We start from the raw sequence: 20,472 nt of genomic DNA, 5'->3' as shown, positions 1-20,472 counted from the left end.
CACTCAGTGGCAACAAGCGCGTTCACCTCCGGCCGTGCACACCACTGCTCCTTCCCCTGTGTCAGCTGATAGTCAGCCCCCTGCCCAGGACCCTGCCACAAAAACCCCATCGTCGCCTCCACGATCCTCCACAGCATCCACCAGCGTTCAGCTCTCCATACCCCAGACGCTGGAGCGGAAACGCAAATATAGTGCAACCCACCCGCACGCCCAAGCCCTTAATGTGCACATCTCCAGATTGCTAAGCCTGGAGATGCTGCCCTATAGGCTAGTAGAGACCGAGGCCTTTCGCAGCCTCATGGCGGCGGCCGCCCCTCGGTATTCGGTCCCCAGCCGCCACTACTTTTCCCGATGTGCCGTCCCAGCCCTGCACCAGCACGTGTCAGTCAACATAATCCGTGCCCTGACCAACGCCGTTTCTGACAAGGTCCACCTGACCACGGACACGTGGACGAGTGCTGCCGGGCAGGGCCACTATATATCGCTGACGGCACATTGGGTTAACTTGGTGGAGGCTGGGACCGAGTCTGACCCTGCGGCTGGTCATATACTGCCGACGCCGAGGATTGCGGGGCCTACCTCGGTCCAGGTGTTTCAGGCCTACTATGCCTCCTCCTCCTCCCACCCCTCCTCCACCTCCTCCTCCGAACGACCATCCGTGGGCATGGCGCCATCAGTCGGTAGCTCTAGGCACAGCAGCAGTGCCATCGCTAAGCGACAGCAGGCGGTGCTGAAACTGCTGAGCCTAGGCCAGTGATGGCTAACCTATGACATGCGTGTCAGTGCTGACACACGTAGCCATTTTCACTGACACACGGCTGCCTGAGAGTTAAGTTTCATTCTACATGATCAGGTGCAGTAGCCGGGAGGCTGAGAGATTGCACTGAACTTCCAGCACTCCCCCCTCCTCCTCCTCCCCCGGGCCGGCCCCTCCCCATGTGTGAGCTGTGCCTAGTGTCTCCAGTCAGCACAGGTATCAGCACAGGGCACAGCAGGAGAGGTGACTCCTCTGCAGCTCCTGATAGTTGTGGTGGGGGTAGGATGGCAACACAGTCAGAGGTCACATCGCTGCTGCCTTTTGTGATGTCCCAGCAGCTGCCACCTCTACACTGACCAGCTCCAGAGCAGGGATGAGGGAGGACAACAACTCCCATCATACAGTGAGTAAGGTCAGTGCACTGTATGATAGAAGACAGTCATCAGGGCTTGTGTGTCAGTTTTGTGACGTACAAGCCCTGAAATAATCGCAACGCCTTGCAAAGACATTGCGATTATTTTGCTCCGCACACCTTCTCCATGCCAAGGGGGCATGAAGGAAATGCGGACAGCGGCGCCTGCGCCCTCGCTATAACCTGTGAACTTTCATGACTGAAAGTTTGCAGGTTACTAAGCAATTTCACACCTGTCTGATTGTATGGCAGTACATAGTAGGATCAATCAGACAATCCACGGTTAAAGTACCCTAGTTAAATAGTATACATATTTGTTATTTAAACTATAAATATCACAAAAATATGTTTTTTTGTCAAGGTGACACACCACCCGAGTTATGCTCTGTTTTTTGGCGAATTTTGACACACCAAGCTCAAAAGGTTGCCCATCACTGGCCTAGGCGATAAAAGGCACACCGCCCAAGAACTATTACAGGGCATCACGGCGCAGACTGATCTGTGGCTGGCACCGCTGAACCTGAAGCCAGGCATGGTTGTGTGTGACAACGGCCGTAACCTGGTGGCGGCTCTGCAACTCGGCAGACTGACACATGTGCCATGCCTGGCCCATGTGTTAAATCTGATAGTTCAGCGTTTCCTCAAGACATACCCCAATCTGTCTGATTTGCTCACGAAGGTGCGCCGCATCTGTGCGCATTTCAGGAAGTCCAGCACAGATGCTGCCACTCTCAGGGCAGCGCAGCGCCGCCTCCAACTGCCCGCTCACCGACTGTTGTGCAACGTGCCCACGAGGTGGAATTCAACACTGACCATGTTATCCAGAGTTTACCAGCAGCGCCGAGCGATTGTAGACTGCCAGATGTCAACTTCCACCAGAACTGGTAGTCAGGTCAGTCAGCTTCCTCAAGTCTACAATGAGGAGTGGACGTGGATGTCTGATATCTGTCAGGTGCTGAGTAACTTTGAGGAGTCAACACAGATGGTCAGTGGCGATGCCGCCATCATCAGCCTCACCATCCCGCTGCTTGGCCTGTTGAAAAACTCTCTGGTCAGCATGAAGTCGGAAGCTTTGTGCTCCTCACAAGCGATGGGGGAAGAAGATTCCCTTGTTGATAGCCAAAGCACCCTTAGGTCTGTTTCTCAGCGCATATCGGAGGAGGTGGAGGTGGAGGAGGAGGAAGAGGAGGAGAATGTTGGCGAGACACAAGAGGGGACCATTGTTGAGTCCTTCACTGTTGAGCGTGTATGGGCAGAAGAAGAGGAGTTGGAGGAGTTGGAGGAGGAGGAAATGGACAGTCAGGCCAGTGAGGGGAGTGAATTCTTACGTGTTGGTACTCTGGCGCATATGGCAGATTTCATGCTAGGCTGCCTATCCCGTGACCCTCGCGTTCAAAGAATTTATTCCAGCACCGATTACTGGGTGTTCACTCTCCTGGACCCACGGTACAAGCAAAATCTTTCCACTCTCATCCCTGGAGAGGAAAGGAGTGTGAGAATGCATGAATATCAGCAGGCCCTGGTGCACAAGCTGAAACAGTATTTCCCTTCTGACAGCGCTAGCGGCAGAGTGCGTAGTTTTGCGGGACAAGTAGCGAGGGAGAGTAGGCGAGCAGGCAGCTTGTCCAGCACTGGCAAGGGTACGCTTTACAAGGCTTTTGCCAGCTTTATGTCACCCCAGCAAGACACTGTCACCTGTCCCCAGTCTCGGCAGAGTAGGGCTGATCTTTACAGAAAGATGGTGAGGGAGTACGTAGCTGACCATACCATCGTCCTAAATGATCACACAGCTCCCTACAACTACTGGGTTTCAAAGCTGGACATGTGGCACGAACTGGCGCTGTACGCCTTGGAGGTTCTTGCCTGCCCTGCCGCTAGCGTCTTGTCCGAGCGGGTTTTCAGTGCAGCTGGTGGCATCATCACCGATAAGCGTACACGCCTGTCGACTGACAGCGCTGACAGGCTGACGCTTATCAAGATGAATAAAGCCTGGATTTCTCCTAATTTCCAATCTCCACCAGGTGAAGGAAGCTCAACCTGAATAATTTATCCACTCCTCCTCCTCCTCATTTTCCTCCTTCTCCTCCTCTTTGTACAGTAAAGCAGAGGAAACTGGCTATTTTTTGACAGGGCCCACTGGCTCTAGCTATAGTACTTTATGCATTTAATTTTTATGGCGGGCCACCGACCCGGTCCTCTGTTTTAAACAATTTTTGGGAGTGCCACATACAGGCACTCAATCTATTCAATTTTTCTGGAGGGCCACCTACCTGCTCCTCTGGTTTGAAAACTTTTTTGGACTGCCACATACAGGCACTCAATCTATTCAATTTTTCTGGAGGGCCACCTACCTGCTCCTCTGGTTTGAAAACTTTTTTGGACTGCCACATACAGGCACTCAATCTATTCCATTTTTCTGGAGGGCCACCTACCTGCTCCTCTGGTTTAAAAAGTTTTTTGGACTGCCACATACAGGCACTCAATCTATTCCATTTTTCTGGAGGGCCACCTACCTGCTCCTCTGGTTTAAAAAGTTTTTTGGACTGCCACATACAGGCACTCAATCTATTCCATTTTTCTGGAGGGCCACCTACCTGCTCCTCTGGTTTGAAAACTTTTTTGGACTGCCACATACAGGCACTATCCAAATTGAATTGTCTCCATAGCAGCCTCCACACGTTGTCTCCATTGCTACCTCCAAAAGTCGTCCATATAGCTGCCTCCATACATCGTCCCTTTATCAAACGAGGTGTGTCAGGCCGAAATTTGGGTTGTTTTCATGGATTCCACATCAAAGTTGTTAACTTTGTCGCCACCCTGCTGTGTTATCCACAAAATACACTGGCAAACTTTTACCATTTACGGATATTATTTCAGCGCTTCTTGCGCATCTGTTTACATTCCCCTCACCCGCCATATCCTAAACTTATAAGAACGCTACTACACTTGATCTTATACAAAAGGTTCTTAGAAGTGCTGTTTGGGGAGTAGCCTAGAGACAGGGGCTTGGATTGGCGAAAGCTCGCCTGGCAGCGGAGCGCCAGCTCCATGCCAAGAACCAACTAACATAGTTTTAACTGCAGCACCTTTAATCTACTACTAGTTCACTGCCTCCATACATGGCCGCCTTATCAAACGTGCTGTGTCAGGCAGAATTTTGGGTTGTTTTCATGGCTTCCACAACAAACTTGTTAACTTTGTCGCCACCCTGCTGTGTAATCCTCAAAATATACTGGCAAACTTTTACCATTTACGGATATTATTTCAGCGCTTCTTGCGCATCTGTTTACATTCCCCTCACCCGCCATATTCCAAACTTATAAGAACGCTACTACACTTAACTTGGTGCAGGCTGGGACCGAGTCTGACCCTGGGGCTGGTCATATACTGCCGACGCAGAGGATTGCGGGGCCTACCTCGGTCCAGGTGTTTCAGGCCTACTATGCCTCCTCCTCCTCCCACCCCTCCTCCACCTCCTCCTCCTCCGAATTACCATCCGTGGGCATGGCGCCATCAGTCGGTAGCTCTAGGCACAGCAGCAGTGCCGTCGCTAAGCGACAGCAGGCGGTGCTCAAACTGCTGAGCCTAGGTGATAAAAGGCACACCGCCCAAGAGCTATTACAGGGCATTCCACATCAAACTTGTTAACTTTGTCGCCACCGTGCTGTGTAAGCCACAAAATATACTGGAAAACTTTTTTCATTTACGGATATTATTTCAGCGCTTCTTGCGCAGATGTTTACATTCCCCTCACCCGCCATATCCCAAACTTATAAGAACGCTACTACACTTGATCTTAAACAAAAGGTTCTTAGAAGTGCTGTTTGGGGAGTAGCCTAGAGACAGGGGCTTGGATTGGCGAAAGCTCGCCTGGCAGCGGAGCGCCAGCTCCATGCCAAGATCCAACTAACATAGTTTTAACTGCAGCACCTTTAATCTACTACTAGTTCACTGCCTCCATACATGGTCCCCTTATCAAACGAGCTATGTCAGGCAGAATTTTGGGTTGTTTTTATGGCTTCCATGTTAACTTTGTCGCCACCCTGCTGTGTAATCCACAAAATATACTGGCAAACTTTTATCATGTACCGATATTATTTGAGCGCTTCTTGCTCACCTCCTTTGGTTCCTCTCTGCCATCCATTGGTTTGAAGCCTGAGTCCATTTAGGGTATGTCGCCATGCCACTCTCTAGCCTGCCGCTGCTGCCGCTGCCTCTGCATGCCGTCCCCTATAGTGTCAGGGTCAATTATTGGATGTTTTACATGCTATCTAGCTTCATTCTGTCACTCTGTCATGGCCATGCTGTTGCCCATAATTTTGGCATAATGGTGCGATTAAGCAGCCTCAGAGGCATCCATGCATGCTGCCCCTGCTGTTTCCTGTCCATTTCCGTGGTGTTTCCATCCTTTTCTGAGGTTCCCAGGTGTTTGGCCAAGCTTCCCTGTGCAGAGCCTTGGTCCCCTTGAAAAATGCTCGAGTCTCCCATTGACTTCAATGGGGCTCGTTACTCAAAACGAGCACTCGAGCATCGGGAAAAGTTCGTCTCGAATAACGAGACGAGCATTTTAGTGCTCGCTCATCTCTAATTATAACATATTTTATCATTTATCATATTTTACCTCTAAAAGATATCTTATCCTATTCTTAAGGAAAAAACTGTTCCTCTAACAGCTCATTTGTGGCTGTAATATTCCTCTGTCTATGTCAATAACCATGACTACTCTCAAGTATTTTAACCCCTTCCCGATGCGCGCCGTACTAGTACGTCACGCGCCGGGTCCCGGTGCATGGAGAGGGCTCGCGGCGCATGGGCGCATGGGCGCATCTTGTTGCGGATCGTCGTTCCCCGATGACGTCACGGGGAGCGGTGATCCGTCGCCATGGTTGCCTCGGGTGTTCCGAATACCCGAGGTTACTTCGTGTTAACCCATGCATTACAATGTGCTAATTGCACATTGTAATGAATAGGGAGTAAAATCCACATATACTGCCATACAGTAGTATGGCAGTATATGATAGGATGAATCAGACTACCTAGGGTTAGAGTACCCTAGGGAGTCTGAAAAACAGTAAAAGTAAAAATAAAAAAAAGTTACAAAAAAAAAAATTATAGTAAAAAAACCTAAAAATTAAAATCACCCCCCTTTCCCTAGAACTGATATTAATATTAATAAACAGGTATCGCCACGTCCAAAAATGTCCGATCTATCAAAATATAATAATGGTTTTTGACTGCGTTTAACCCTGTAACGGAAAATAGCGTCCAAAGTCGAAAATGGCATTTTTTGCCATTTTGAAAAATATAAAAAAATTAATAAAAAGTGATCAAAAGGTCGCACAGTCCCAAAAATTATAGCAATGAAAACGCCATCAAAATTCGCAAAAAAATGACACTACCCACAGCTCCGTAAACCAAAGTATGAAAAAGTTATTGGTGCCAGAAGATGGCAAAAAAATATATATATATATATATTTTGTGTACAGGAGGTTTTAATTTTTTTAAATGTATGAAAACATTATAAAACCTATACAACTTTGGTATCCACATGATCATACCGACCCAAGGAATAAAGTAGACATGTCATTTGGGACGCAGAGTGAAAGCTGTAAAATCCAAGCCCACAAGAAAACGTCGCAAATGTGGATTTTCACCATTTTCACTGCATTTGGAATTTTTTTCTCACTTCCCAGTACACGCCATGGAATATTAAATACCGTCACTATGAAGTGCAATTTGTTACACAGAAAATAAGCCATAACACAGCTCTTTATGTGGAAAAATTAAAAAGTTATAGATTTTTGAAGTTGGTGAGTGAAAAATGGAAGTGAAAAAACTAAAAAAAGGCCAAGTCGTTAAGGGGTTAATCAAATGTATGTATATGTATATATATATATATATATATATGTGTATGTATATATATATATATATATATATATATATATATATATATATGAATTTTCCTAAACCGCAACCCTTGATATCTTTGATGTATAAGTTTTATGAGTTTTATTGTAAATGAATGTTTTATTGTATATGACATCACTCTTTGATAGAATGTACCCTCCTTTTTTTATCCACCATGGAACGACATCCAAAAAAATCTATTGGACCTGAGGAAGGGGAAATTCTCTGCCAGAAATGCGTTGTCCCCATACCTTTATCTGTTATCGAACACTAATAAATGTTTTTATGCTTAATATTTGCATTTATATGTACTTATCTCTGCCTTTATGAATAGTCTGACTTTACAAAGCCCAGCACGCAGCACACTAATTCTACTAATCTACTAAGCAGCGCGATATTACATCCGGTTATCCTATCCTACTACTAACCAAGCTCATGATAAGCACTTCATACAGAGGGTGAAACGTTGTTTGTTGATTATGGTGGAATAAAGGAAACACTTGTTTTATTTTAATATAGTGCTGCTTTGTTGACATTTTGTCAGAACCATTGGAAGACCTGCACCCGACCTTTATTGATACACAAGTGCTGCTCCATCACCCTCCTTTTTGTCTTGGTATATGTTGGGGGCATGTACAGGGCTATATACAGTATAGACCAAGAGTTTGGACATACCTTCTCATTCAATTTTTTCTGTAGTGTCCTGACTATAAAAATTGTAAATTCACATTGAAGGCCTCAAAGCTATGAATTAACACATGTGGAATTATATACTTAACAAAAAAGTGAGAACTGAAAATGTCTTATATACTAGGTTCTTCAAAGTAGCCGCCTTATGCTTTGATTACTGCTTTGCTCACTGCTTGGGCATTCTCTTGATGAGCTTCAAGAGGAAGTCACCAGAAAAGGTTTTCACATCACATGTGCGGATACACAGCTGATAGTCCTACTGAATAGACTATTAGAATTTGTATTATGGCTAGAAAAAAGCAGCTAAGTAAAGAAAAATTAGTGGCCATTATTACTTTAAGAAATGAAGTTTAGTCAGTCTGAAAATTTGAAAGTGTCCCCAAGTGCAGTTGCAAAAACCATCAAGCACTAAAGAGAAAGTGGCTCACATGAGGACCGCCACATGAAAGAAATAATAAGAGTCGCCTCTGCTGCAAAAGATAAGTTAATCCGAGTCACTAGCCTCAGAAATTGCAGGTAAACAGCAGCTCAGATATATCTTGATTTCTCCTACGTTAAAAGAGATCCTGAAGGCATGGAGGAAGTTTGCATTTAAATTGCGATTGGTCTCACAATTCCAATGCGATTGGAATTGTACCTTGCACCCAGGCCCGATCCTAGGTTCCTAGAGTCAAAAATGTGGTGAATGAAAATGAAATACGCTCTTTAGTGGATATAGGTAAGGGAGAAACACCAGGCTCTTAGCTTAAATATCTCGAGTTGTTTGGACATGACACTCATCCTCTGGCTAATAGAATGAGTTATGAACAGCGGTGTCCCGCTTTAATGTCCAGGAATAACTATTGATGGCCTATCCTCAGGACTAGAGATGAGCGAGCACTAAAATGCTCGGGTACTCGTTATTCGAGACAAACTTTTCCCGATGGTCGAATGCTCGTCTCGAATAACGAGCCCCATTGAAGTCAATGGGAGACTCAAGCATTTTTCAAGGGGACCAAGGCTCTGCACAGGGAAGCTTGGCCAAACACCTGGGAACCTCAGAAAAGGATGGAAACACCACGGAAATGGACAGGAAACAGCAGGGGCAGCACGGATGAATGCCTCTGAGGCTGCTTAATCACACCATTATGCCAAAATTATGGGCAACAGCATGGCCATGACAGAGTGACCGAATGAGGCTAGATAGCATCTAAAACATGCAATAATTGACCCTGACACTATAGGGGACGGCATGCAGAGGCAGCGGCAGCAGTGGCAGGCTAGAGAGTCTCATGGCGACATACCCTAAATGGACTCAGGCTTCAAACCAATGGGTGCTGAAATGATTTCCTATGTGAACAAAAGGTTGACGGTATATTTAGTCGATAACACAGCATGGTGGCGACATAGTGACCAAGTTCCATAACGTATCTGGTGAAACACCCGAAAAATGAGCCTGAACAGCTCTTTTGATAAGGGGACGACATGTGGAGGTAGCCATGGAGACGACTTCCATGATTAAGAGCGACAGTATGGGGCATTCATATTGCGCTGCTATGATTGCAACTTCAGGTCTCCAGCATGGCGGCGACAGATGGGCCGAGTTCCACTATGTATCTGGTGAAACACCTGAAAATTCTGCCTGACACAGCTCGTTTGATAAGGGGATGATGTGCTGCATATCCTCTCGTGCTCCAGCGTCTGGGGTATAGAGAGTTGAAATGAGACATTGGTGGACGCTGTGGAGGATCGTGGAGGCAAAATGGACAGGAAACAGCAGGGGCAGCATGCATGGATGCCTCTGAGGCTGCCTAATCTTGGGATGGAGCTGGCGGTCCACTGCCAGGCGAGCTTTCGCCTGTCCAAGCCCCTGTCTCTCGGCTCCTCCCCACCCAAAATGGGCCTGGGGGCCAGAGGCGCTTACTTTGAAAAAATTATAATTTTCAAATCAGGCCGGGTCGTTTGAATATTTCACCTAGGAATAATGGAATAGCATAGTGCTTCTATTATTAATTGTTTTTACGGAAATGGTTCCATGATTAAGAGCGACAGTATGGGGCATCCATATTGCGCTGCTATGATTGCAACTTCAGGTCTCCAGCATGGTGGCGACAGATGGGCCGAGTTCCACTATGTATCTGGTGAAACACCTGAAAATTCTGCCTGACACAGCTCGTTTGATAAGGGGACGATGTATGGAGGCAGTGAACTAGTAGTAGATTAAAGGTGCTGCAGTTAAAACTATGTTAGTTGGATCTTGAGATGGAGCTGGCGCTCCGCTGCCAGGCGAGCTTTCGCCAATCCAAGCCCCTGTCTCTAGGCTACTCCCCAAACAGCACTTCTAAGAACCTTTTGTATAAGATCAAGTGTAGTAGCGTTCTTATAAGTTTGGGATATGGCGGGTGAGGGGAATGTAAACAGATGCGCAAGAAGCGCTGAAATAATATCGGTAAGTGATAAAAGTTTTCCAGTATATTTTGTGTATTACACAGCAGGGTGGCGACAAAGTTAACAAGTTTGATGTGGAATCCATGAAAACAACCCAAAATTCTGCCTGACACAGTTCGTTTGATAAGGAGACAATGTATGGAGGCAGCTATATGGACGACTTTTGGAGGCAGCTATGGCGATGACGTGTGGAGGTAGTAATGGAGACAACGTGTGGAGCCAGCTAAAAAGACGACATGTGGAGGCTGCTATGGAGACAATTTAATTTGGATAGTGCCTGTATGTGGCAGTCCAAAAAAGTTTTCAAACCAGAGGAGCAGGTAGGTGGTCCTCCAGAAAAATTAAATAAATTGAGTGCCTGTATGTGGCAGTCCAAAAAAGTTTTCAAACCAGAGGAGCAGGTAGGTGGTCCTCCAGAAAAATTAAATAGATTGAGTGCCTGTATGTGGCACTCCCAAAAATTGCTTAAAACAGAGGACCGGGTAGGTGGCCCTCCAGAAAAATTAAATACATAGAGTACTATAGCTAGAGCCAGTTGGCCCTGGCAAAAAATAGCCAGTTTCCTATGCTTTAGTGTACAAAGAGGAGGAGAAGGAGGACAATGAGGAGGAGGAGTGCATACATTATTCAGGTTGAGCTTCTTTCACCTCGTGGAGAATGAAAATCCAGAGAAATTCAGGCTTTATTCATCTTGATAAGCATCAGCCTGTCAGCGCTGTCAGTCGGTGATGATGCCAACAGCTGCACTGAAAACCCGCTCGGACAACACGCTAGCGGCAGGGCAGGCAAGAACCTCCAAGGCGTACAGCGCCAGTTCGTGCCACATGTCCAGCTTTGAAACCCAGTAGTTGTAGGGAGCTGTGTGATCATTTAGGACGATGGTATGGTCAGCTACGTACTCCCTCACCATCTTTCTGTAAAGATCAGCCCTACTCTGCCGAGACTGGGGACAGTTGACAGTGTCTTGCTGGGGTGACATAAAACTGGCAAAGGCCTTGTAAAGCATACCCCTGCCAGTGCTGGAAAAGCTGCCTGCTCGCCTACTCTCCCTCGCTACTTGTCCCGCAGAAGTACGCCCTCTGCCGCTAGCGCTGTCAGAAGGGAAATACTGTTTCAGCTTGTGCACCAGGGCCTGCTGGTATTCATGCATTCTCACACTCCTTTCCTCTCCAGGGATGAGAGTGGAAAGATTTTGCTTGTACCGTGGGTCCAGGAGAGTGAATACCCAGTAATCGGTGCTGGAATAAATTCTTTGAACGCGAGGGTCACGGGATAGGCAGCCTAGTATGAAATCTGCCATATGTGCCAGAGTCCCAACGCGCAAGAATTCACTCCCCTCACTGGCCTGACTGCCCATTTCCTCCTCTTCCAACACCTCCAACTCCTCTTCTTCTGCCCATACACGCTGAACAGTGAAGGACTGAACAATGGTCCCCTCTTCTGTCTCGCCAACATTCTCCTCCTCTTCCTCCTCATCCTCCTCCACCTCCTCCGATATGCGCTGAGAAACAGACCTAAGGGTGCTTTGGCTATCAACAAGGGAATTTTCTTCCCCCGTCTCTTGGGACGAGCGCAAAGCTTCCGACTTCATGCTGACCAGAGAGTTTTTCAACAGGCCAAGCAGCGGGATGGTGAGGCTGATGATGGCGGCATCGCCACTGACCATCTGTGTTGACTCCTCAAAGTTACTCAGCACCTGACAGATATCAGACATCCACGTCCACTCCTCATTGTAGACTTGAGGAAGCTGACTGACCTGACTACCAGTTCTGGTGGAAGTTGACATCTGGCAGTCTACAATTGCTCTGCGCTGCTGGTAAACTCTGGATAACATGGTTAATGTTGAATTCCACCTCGTGGGCACTTCGCACAACAGTCGGTGAGTGGGCAGTTGGAGGCGGCGCCGCGCTGCCCTGAGAGTGGCAGCATCTGGGCTGGACTTCCTGAAATGCGCACAGATGCGGTGCACCTTCGTGAGCAAATCAGACAGACTGGGGTATGTCTTGAAGCTGAACTATGAACGCTGAACTATGAGATTTAACACATGGGCCAGGCAAGGACTCATGTGTCAGTCTGCCGAGTTGCAGAGCCGCCACCAGGTTCTGGCCGTTGTCACACACAACCATGCCTGGCTTCAGGTTCAGCGGTGCCAGCCACAGATCAGTCTGCGCCGTGATGCCCTGTAATAGCCCTTGGGCGGTGTGCCTTTTATCGCCTAGGCTCAGCAGTTTGAGCACCGCCTGCTGTCGCTTAGCGATGGCACTGCTGCTGTGCCTAGAGCTACCGACTGATGGTGCCATGCCCACGGATGGTAATTCGGAGGAGGAGGAGGTGGAGGAGGGGTGAGAGGAGGAGGAGGCATAGTAGGCCTTTGAGACCTGGACCGAGGTAGACCCCGCAATCCTCGACGTCGGCAGTATATGAGCAGCCCCAGGGTCAGACTCGGTCCCAGCCTCCACCAAGTTAACCCAATGTGCCGTCAGCGACATATAGTGGCCCTGCCCGGCAGCACTCGTCCACGTGTCCGTGGTCAGGTGGACCTTGTCAGAAACGGCGTTGGTCAGGGCACGGATGATGTTCTCTGACATGTGCTTGTGCAGGGCTGGGACGGCACATCGGGAAAAGTAGTGGCGGCTGGGGACCGAATACCGAGGGGCGGCCGCCGCCATGAGGTTTCGAAAGGCCTCGGTCTCTACCAGCCTATAGGGCAGCATCTCCAGGCTAAGCAACTCGGAGATGTGGACGTTGAGGGCTTGGGCGTGTGGGTGGGTTGCACTATACTTCCTTTTGCGCTCCAGCGTCTGGGGTATGGAGAGCTGAACGCTGGTGGATGCTGTGGAGGATCGTGGAGGCGAAGATGGGGTTTTCGCATGGGAGGTGTTTGGGCCGTGGTCCTGGGCAGGGGGCTGACTAGCAGATGACACAGGGGAAGGAGCAGTGGTGTGCCCGGCTGGAGGTGAACGGGCTTGGTGCCATTGAGTGGGGTGTTTAGCATTCATATGCCTGCGCATACTGGTGGTAGTTAAGCTAGTAGTGGTGGAACCCCTGCTTATCCTGGTTTGGCAAAGATTACACACCACAATCCGTCGGTCATCCGGTGTTTCTTTAAAGAACCTCCAGACTTCTGAAAATCTAGCCCTCGCCACGGGAGCTTGACTACGGGCAACATTTGGCGCTGATGCACCAGCTCTGGCCCTGCCTCTCCGTCTGGCCCCACCACTGACTCTTCCAACCTGTTCTGCTATCGCCTCCGTCTCAGAAGCACTGTGTTCACCCGGCCTATCAACCCAGCTTGGGTCTGTCACCTCATCATCCTCCGATCCCTCAGTCTGCTCCCACCTCGGACTTCCTGCCCTGAGAACAACTTCACCACTGTCTGACAACCGTGTCTCCTCATCGTCCGACACCTCTTTACACACTTCTTCCACTACGTCAATAATGTCATCATCACCCACAGACTGCGACTGGTGGAAAACCTGGGCATCGGAAAATTGCTCAGCAGCAACCGGACAAGTGGTTTGTGACTGTGGGAAGGGTCCAGAAAACCGTTCCTCAGAGTATGCCGGTTCAAATGCCAAATTTTGCTGGGAGGGGGCAGACTGGGGGGAAGGAGGCTGAGGTGGAGGAGCTGGAGGAGTGCTGATTTCGGTGACATGGGTGGACTGCGTGGAAGACTGACTGGTGGACAAATGGCTAGAAGCATTGTCTGCAATCCACGACATCACCTCTTCGCACTGTTCTGGCCTCAACAGTGCTCTACCACGAGTCCTAGTAACTTGAGACATGATGAACCTAGGGAGTGTAGCTCTGCGGCGTTCCCCTGCTCCCTCATCAGCAGGTGGTGTCTCACAGGACCACGGCCTCTGACCCCTGCAGTAGTTGGACGCCCACGTCCACGCCCTCGTCCTCTACCCCTAGCCCTCGGGTTAAACATTTTGCAAGTGTACACTTTTAATTTTTTTTTTTTTTTGTGTTTATTTTTTTTTATTTTTTTTTTTTAACAAAACGATGCTATCCTATTGCTATGGCTAGTTTCTAACCTACACTGACAGCACACAACTGGATTTTGTGCTGTGCCTGATGACTTTGAGCTATAAAATGAAATAAAGGTAAAAAAAAATAAAATCAGCAGACTCTGCCTAATTCTAATCAAACCCCTAATAAATTGTCCCACTTTGGTGTTTGAGGTGGATATGTGTGTCACTAAGAGCTAAACACAACGGTAGCAAGTCCCCCTGCAAATTCCTCACAATATGGTACTAGCTGCACTACTAGTGCCAGCAAGCCCAGCCACAAGCAAATAAAAAAAAATGTATAACGTTATTGTAGCCCTAAGAAGGGCTGTTGGGTTCTTGTAGAATCACTCCTGCCTACCACTATTCTAATAGAACACCCTAACGCTTTCCCTGACCAGCAGCAGCTCTCTCCCTAGCGGCATCCAGACACAGAATGATCCGAGCAGCGCGGGCAGGGGCTAGTCTATTCCAGGGTCACCTGATCTGGCCAACCAACCACTGCTATCGACGTGTAAGGGTACCACGTCATGCTGGGTGGAGTGTAGAGTCTCCTGGCTTGTGATTGGCTCTGTTTCTGGCCGCCAAAAAGCAAAACGGCGGGAGATGCCATTTTCTCGAGCGGGCGAAGTATTCGTCCGAGCAACGAACAGTTTCGAGTACGCTAATGCTCGAACGAGCATCAAGCTCGGACGAGTATGTTCGCTCATCTCTACTCAGGACCCTTGGTCTGTACAATAGGCATTCCGCTACAGGGGGGGGGGGATTTGTGCTAAAAATTCAACACTCGGCTTATACTCGGGTATACAAAATAATAAACTTACTACTCACCATTCCGACGGCCCGGACAGCTCCTCTTCATCTTCATGCCGCAGGTCCGCGGGAGCTCCGTGGCCACGCCTCTTCTGTCTTCATGCCAGCTCGATAGTAGGTACAAAAAACCGGGTTGTAGTTAGACGCGCTGTCCGGTGAGTAGTTGATACGACACAGATTTTCTTTAGGTAGAACACTCTTTTATTTGTATAGGTATTGGACTACGCGTTTCGGGGGTGGTCCACCCCCTTCATCAGGTCCGTAAACAAATGTTATATAAAATTAGTACAATAAATTAAATTAAATTAGTGCGTAAATAAATGAATAAAAATAGTAAAAATGCGTTAGTGTTTGTGCAGGTGCGTAGATGATGGTTATATGTACACAAACAATGTTTATACACACACAATTAGCATGATTAGTTTCAATTAAAATATTAATGGATTAGCATAAAAAAATAACAACATGATTTGGTTCTGATAAAAACAATCTGTAGATAGTAGATAAATGAATTAATAAGTTAGTTAATCTATATAAATAAGAAATGTCTATGCTGTACATGACAGTGTAAACCATGGTGTGAGGTGACTTGCATGTGGGGAAATGTATACTGTATTTAGCTGAGGATTGGTGGAGAAATGTAAGGGGATAGGTGAATGTTGGATTACCTTTAGGGATTTGTGGGTAAGCGGAGTGCCGTCAAGTGGCTACTTAGAGTTTTTCACGGAGCTGAATAAAATGGAGATGAGGATACATTAGTACAGGAAGGGAATGGGAGCGCTTGTGGATGGCAGAGAGGTACTTACTGTGCTCGGAGTAACTTGCCTGACGCGCCACGCTTGTAGTGTGCGTGATGTGTTGTTTGGGGGAGCTAGAATTCTTGGATCTGCTAATACAGGTAGACCAACAGGACACAAAACTCATCACCAAGACTTTCTTCAAAAGCGTAGATGTGAACAGCTTCTTGGATTTCTCAAGTTCACACTACAAAAAATGGCTATGCAACGTCCCATACGGACAATACAAAAGGATCCGCCGAAATTGCACTAACCACAACACATTCCAAGCGCAATCCAAAATACTCAAAGATAGGTTTACACAAAAAGGTTACCCACCACAACTACTCAAGAATGCCTACCAGAAGGTCAACCGATTAACACAAAAAGATTGTCTTGCCCCACCCCAGAAAAAAACTAATACACCTTCCCACATATACTACGGACCACAATCTTATCAGACAGACCCTGAACAACCATTGGGACATTCTTAAGAGAGACCCCCACATCACACAACTACTTCCGTCCAAACCACATCTCACCTTCCGCAGGGCCCCTACACTCAAGAATATTCTAGCCCCAACAAAAATACGTACAGAAAAGAGCAAACCGCAACTCTCTCTTTTTCCAGAAATCAAAGGCTGCTACAAATGCAGCAAAGACAGATGTAAGACCTGCGAAATTATGTGCAATAAAACAAAAGAGCTTAGGGCAAAGTCTACAGGCGAAATGTTCAAAATCCATTCCTTTATAAATTGCAGTTCGGACTATATCATCTATGTCCTAGAATGTCCATGCACTTTACAATATGTAGGACGCACCATCCAAAGCGTAAGAGAATGCATGAATACCCACCGAAGCAAAATCAAATCTGGATTTCCTCTACATAGTGTTTCCCGCCACTTCGCCTCTTATCACAACAAAGACCCATCTCTACTCAAACTAATTCCGATAGAACAAATTCCAGCCTCACACCCTGATAGACACAATCAACTGATCCGCAGAGAGAACTTCTGGATCTTCAAACTTAATACCCTCACCCCCAACGGCTTAAATGAGCTGATTGAACGAACCTAAGACAATAAAAAGAAACAAATCGTTCCTACACTACACAAATACCAATCCTCTAACACCGCAGCCCCACATCAATAAATATATATTTTCTTTCTCTCTTTCCTTTCAAACAATATATCCCTGTACATAATTTACACTAAAGATCATTATATACATCATGTGTATATATAAATGTACAACTAATCTGTGTATATATACATATATTTCCACACTATAGTCCCAACCTTGTACCACCTCAACCCCCTTATTACTATTACCTATGTATATTATGTTTCATCATCCCATTACATTCATATGCAATCAAAATATTACAGTACATTTATCACAGTCAGTGCATACCAATTTACGCCCCACAAAGCTCATATCAACAATCCCATCCCCCATTAGACTCACTTTTAATACCATCCATTAATTACATATGTTCTTCTTCCCCCTAAGCCCCGAGCGACTCTTTCACCTACTGCGCATGCGCGTAGTTTCATTTCTCTCCCCGCGCGCATATAAGCTCCCCCAAACAACACATCACGCACACTACAAGCGTGGCGCGTCAGGCAAGTTACTCCGAGCACAGTAAGTACCTCTCTGCCATCCACAAGCGCTCCCATTCCCTTCCTGTTCTAATGTATCCTCATCTCCATTTTATTCAGCTCCGTGAAAAACTAAGTAGCCACTTGACGGCACTCCGCTTACCCACAAATCCCTAAAGGTAATCCAACATTCACCTATCCCCTTACATTTCTCCACCAATCCTCAGCTAAATACAGTATACATTTCCCCACATGCAAGTCACCTCACACCATGGTTTACACTGTCATGTACAGCATAGACATTTCTTATTTATATAGATTAACTAACTTATTAATTCATTTATCTACTATCTACAGATTGTTTTTATCAGAACCAAATCATGTTGTTATTTTTTTATGCTAATCCATTAATATTTTAATTGAAACTAATCATGCTAATTGTGTGTGTATAAACATTGTTTGTGTACATATAACCATCATCTACACACCTGCACAAACACTAACGCATTTTTACTATTTTTATTCATTTATTTACGCACTAATTTAATTTAATTTATTGTACTAATTTTATATAACATTTGTTTACGGACCTGATGAAGGGGGTGGACCACCCCCGAAACGCGTAGTCCAATACCTATACAAATAAAAGAGTGTTCTACCTAAAGAAAATCTGTGTCGTATCAACTACTCACCGGACAGCGCGTCTAACTACAACCCGGTTTTTTGTACCTACTATCGAGCTGGCATGAAGACAGAAGAGGCGTGGCCACGGAGCTCCCGCGGACCTGCGGCATGAAGATGAAGAGGAGCTGTCCAGGCCGTCGGAATGGTGAGTAGTAAGTTTATTATTTTGTATACCCGAGTATAAGCCGAGTGTTGAATTTTTAGCACAAATCCCCCCCCCCCTGTAGCGGAATGCCTATTGTACAGACCAAGGGTCCTGAGTAGAGATGAGCGAACATACTCGTCCGAGCTTGATGCTCGTTCGAGCATTAGCGTACTCGAAACTGTTCGTTGCTCGGACGAATACTTCGCCCGCTCGAGAAAATGGCATCTCCCTACTATCGATGTGTGATTTCCCTATCCGGCACAAACCAGTACCGGATCCCGGGAAGACGCAGCAGTCCAAAACTACGGAAACCCCTGATATCTGTTTCAACGCATAAGACACAAGGTGTCCTAAGGTGAGCAGATATCACAGCTAACACGCAACACATTTAAGTACCTTATTGCACTAGGGGGCGCCGCCTGTGTTCTTTTTTATCTTCATGCCAGCTCGGCATGAAGATGAAGATGGAGAGTAGCTGTCCGGGCAGTCGGAATGGTGAGTAGGTTTATTATTTTTTTTACCGGCAACAGGGGGCTGGCAAGCATTAAAAACAAAGGGGCTGGCAGGCATTAAAAACAAAGGGGCTGGCAGGCATTAAAAACAAAGGGGCTGGCAGGCTACATAGACAAAGGGGCTGGCAGGCTACATAGACAAAGGGGCTGGCAGGCTACATAGACAAAGGGGCTGGCAGGCTACATAGACAAAGGGGCTGGCAGGCTATATACTGAAGGGGGCTGGCAGCTATATACTGGGAGGCTGTGACCAATGCATTTCTCACCCTCAGCTTATACTCGAGTCAATAGGTTTTTCCAGTTTTTGGTGGTAAAACTAGGTACCTCGGCTTATACTCGGGTCGGCTTATACTCGAGTATATACAGTACTTTATTGTACGATTGTTTTAATATACTTTGATATACTTTTCAATAAATGTTTATTGACTAAATACCGAAGTAGACTTGCTGTGGAAAATGATATTTGTTGTGCCCTTGCAAAGACTGCCCTAAGAATTTCTGAATTGGTAAGCAAGAAGCAACCACAACCATCTCACTGAATTTGGCAGCGTACTGTTAACAAATATTGCACTGTTTACTGTTATATTACTGTTATTATATTTAAACCCATGCTGTGCCATGGTGAAATGTTATTTATTTGGAATTAGTATACAGTATTTAAACCCATGCTGTACCATGGTGAAATGTTATTTATTAAAATTAAAATAAATATTTCTCAACATATAATTAAATATTATTTTTGTGATGAATCACTATATTTATATATATTCCTTACTTACCCCTTCCATTCGAATGCTGGTTCTTTGGAATGCCCATGTAAAAGTGGTGTTTGCATTTCTTTTTACATTATGTGAATACGACTGCTTATTCCTAGTACCATTCCAGCTTGCTATCAGTAAGCTTGTTTCAAAATTTACTGCCTAAGGGTACAGCAGAAGACAAAATAACATTAAAAATATGCATTATAAGCTGTTTTGTTAAGACCAACCACATTTTCAAGGGTCTGGGACACTATCACAATGGTTCTCTTGACAGTTATGAATGTAATTGGGTGTGTGATTCTACATAATTTCTTTTCATAACCAGAACTTGCCTTTTTTCAGAAAGAGTTACCAGAAAAATGTGACCAATATTTTTATACCATCTCAGGCCTTTTCAGTAGCATTTTTATTGCTTTAATTGTAAATGCTGTAGACAGATGTTACTTACTTTATAAAGTACTGTAATGTTGTTTCATTATATTTTTGTCTTTGAAGTTCTTGTAAAGCTTATGTATTTATGTATTTTGTTCAGTCTATTTTCAAAATCTGATTAACCCCCAGGCACACCTGGACGTATATAGTAGGTCCCTGCGGGTAGATACTCCTCGCACCGGGACGTGCTATAACGTCCTGCTTCTGGCACCAGCTCACGAACGGAGCCGGCACCAGAAGCAGCGGCTGTCAGCTGTCTATCACAGCTGACACTGCGCATCGCTGGATCAAGTTCAAGTATGGAAAAGTAAAATAACGTAAAAACACTGAAGTTTACACATTAGAATAAATAAAAAATAAATACATAAAAATATAAGCCCCTAAAATGTCACTTTCCCATACTTAACTTTTTTACTTAATAAAGTAAAAAAAAAACACAAAAACACAAACCCTCCCCCCTCCCCCACATATATGGTATTGCTGCATCCGTAACAATCTGTATAATAAAACAGAATTGTGACTGGACCTATACGGTAAACGCC

At 46.1% G+C, this 20,472-nt stretch overlaps 1 protein-coding gene across 5 annotated transcripts in view; it reads right to left on the bottom strand.

Moving 5' to 3' along the window:
• The window catches only part of ELAPOR1 (endosome-lysosome associated apoptosis and autophagy regulator 1), a 627,159-nt gene that overhangs the window by 264,762 nt on the left and 341,925 nt on the right, over positions 1 to 20,472 (bottom strand). For all 5 annotated transcript variants that reach the window (XR_011853280.1, XM_072137292.1, XM_072137294.1 and 2 more), the window contains one exon: positions 19,517 to 19,657. Coding sequence is in view for 4 of the 5 variants with exons in the window: in XM_072137292.1 (XP_071993393.1) it covers positions 19,517 to 19,657 (141 nt within the window). In the remaining variant the exon portion in view is untranslated. The remainder of the gene's footprint in view (positions 1 to 19,516; positions 19,658 to 20,472) is intronic.

The sequence above is a fragment of the Engystomops pustulosus genome, chromosome 2 (genome assembly GCF_040894005.1).
Source record: "Engystomops pustulosus chromosome 2, aEngPut4.maternal, whole genome shotgun sequence".
Lineage (NCBI taxonomy): Eukaryota > Metazoa > Chordata > Amphibia > Anura > Leptodactylidae > Engystomops > Engystomops pustulosus.
This window is presented reverse-complemented; position numbering and strand designations above follow the sequence as displayed.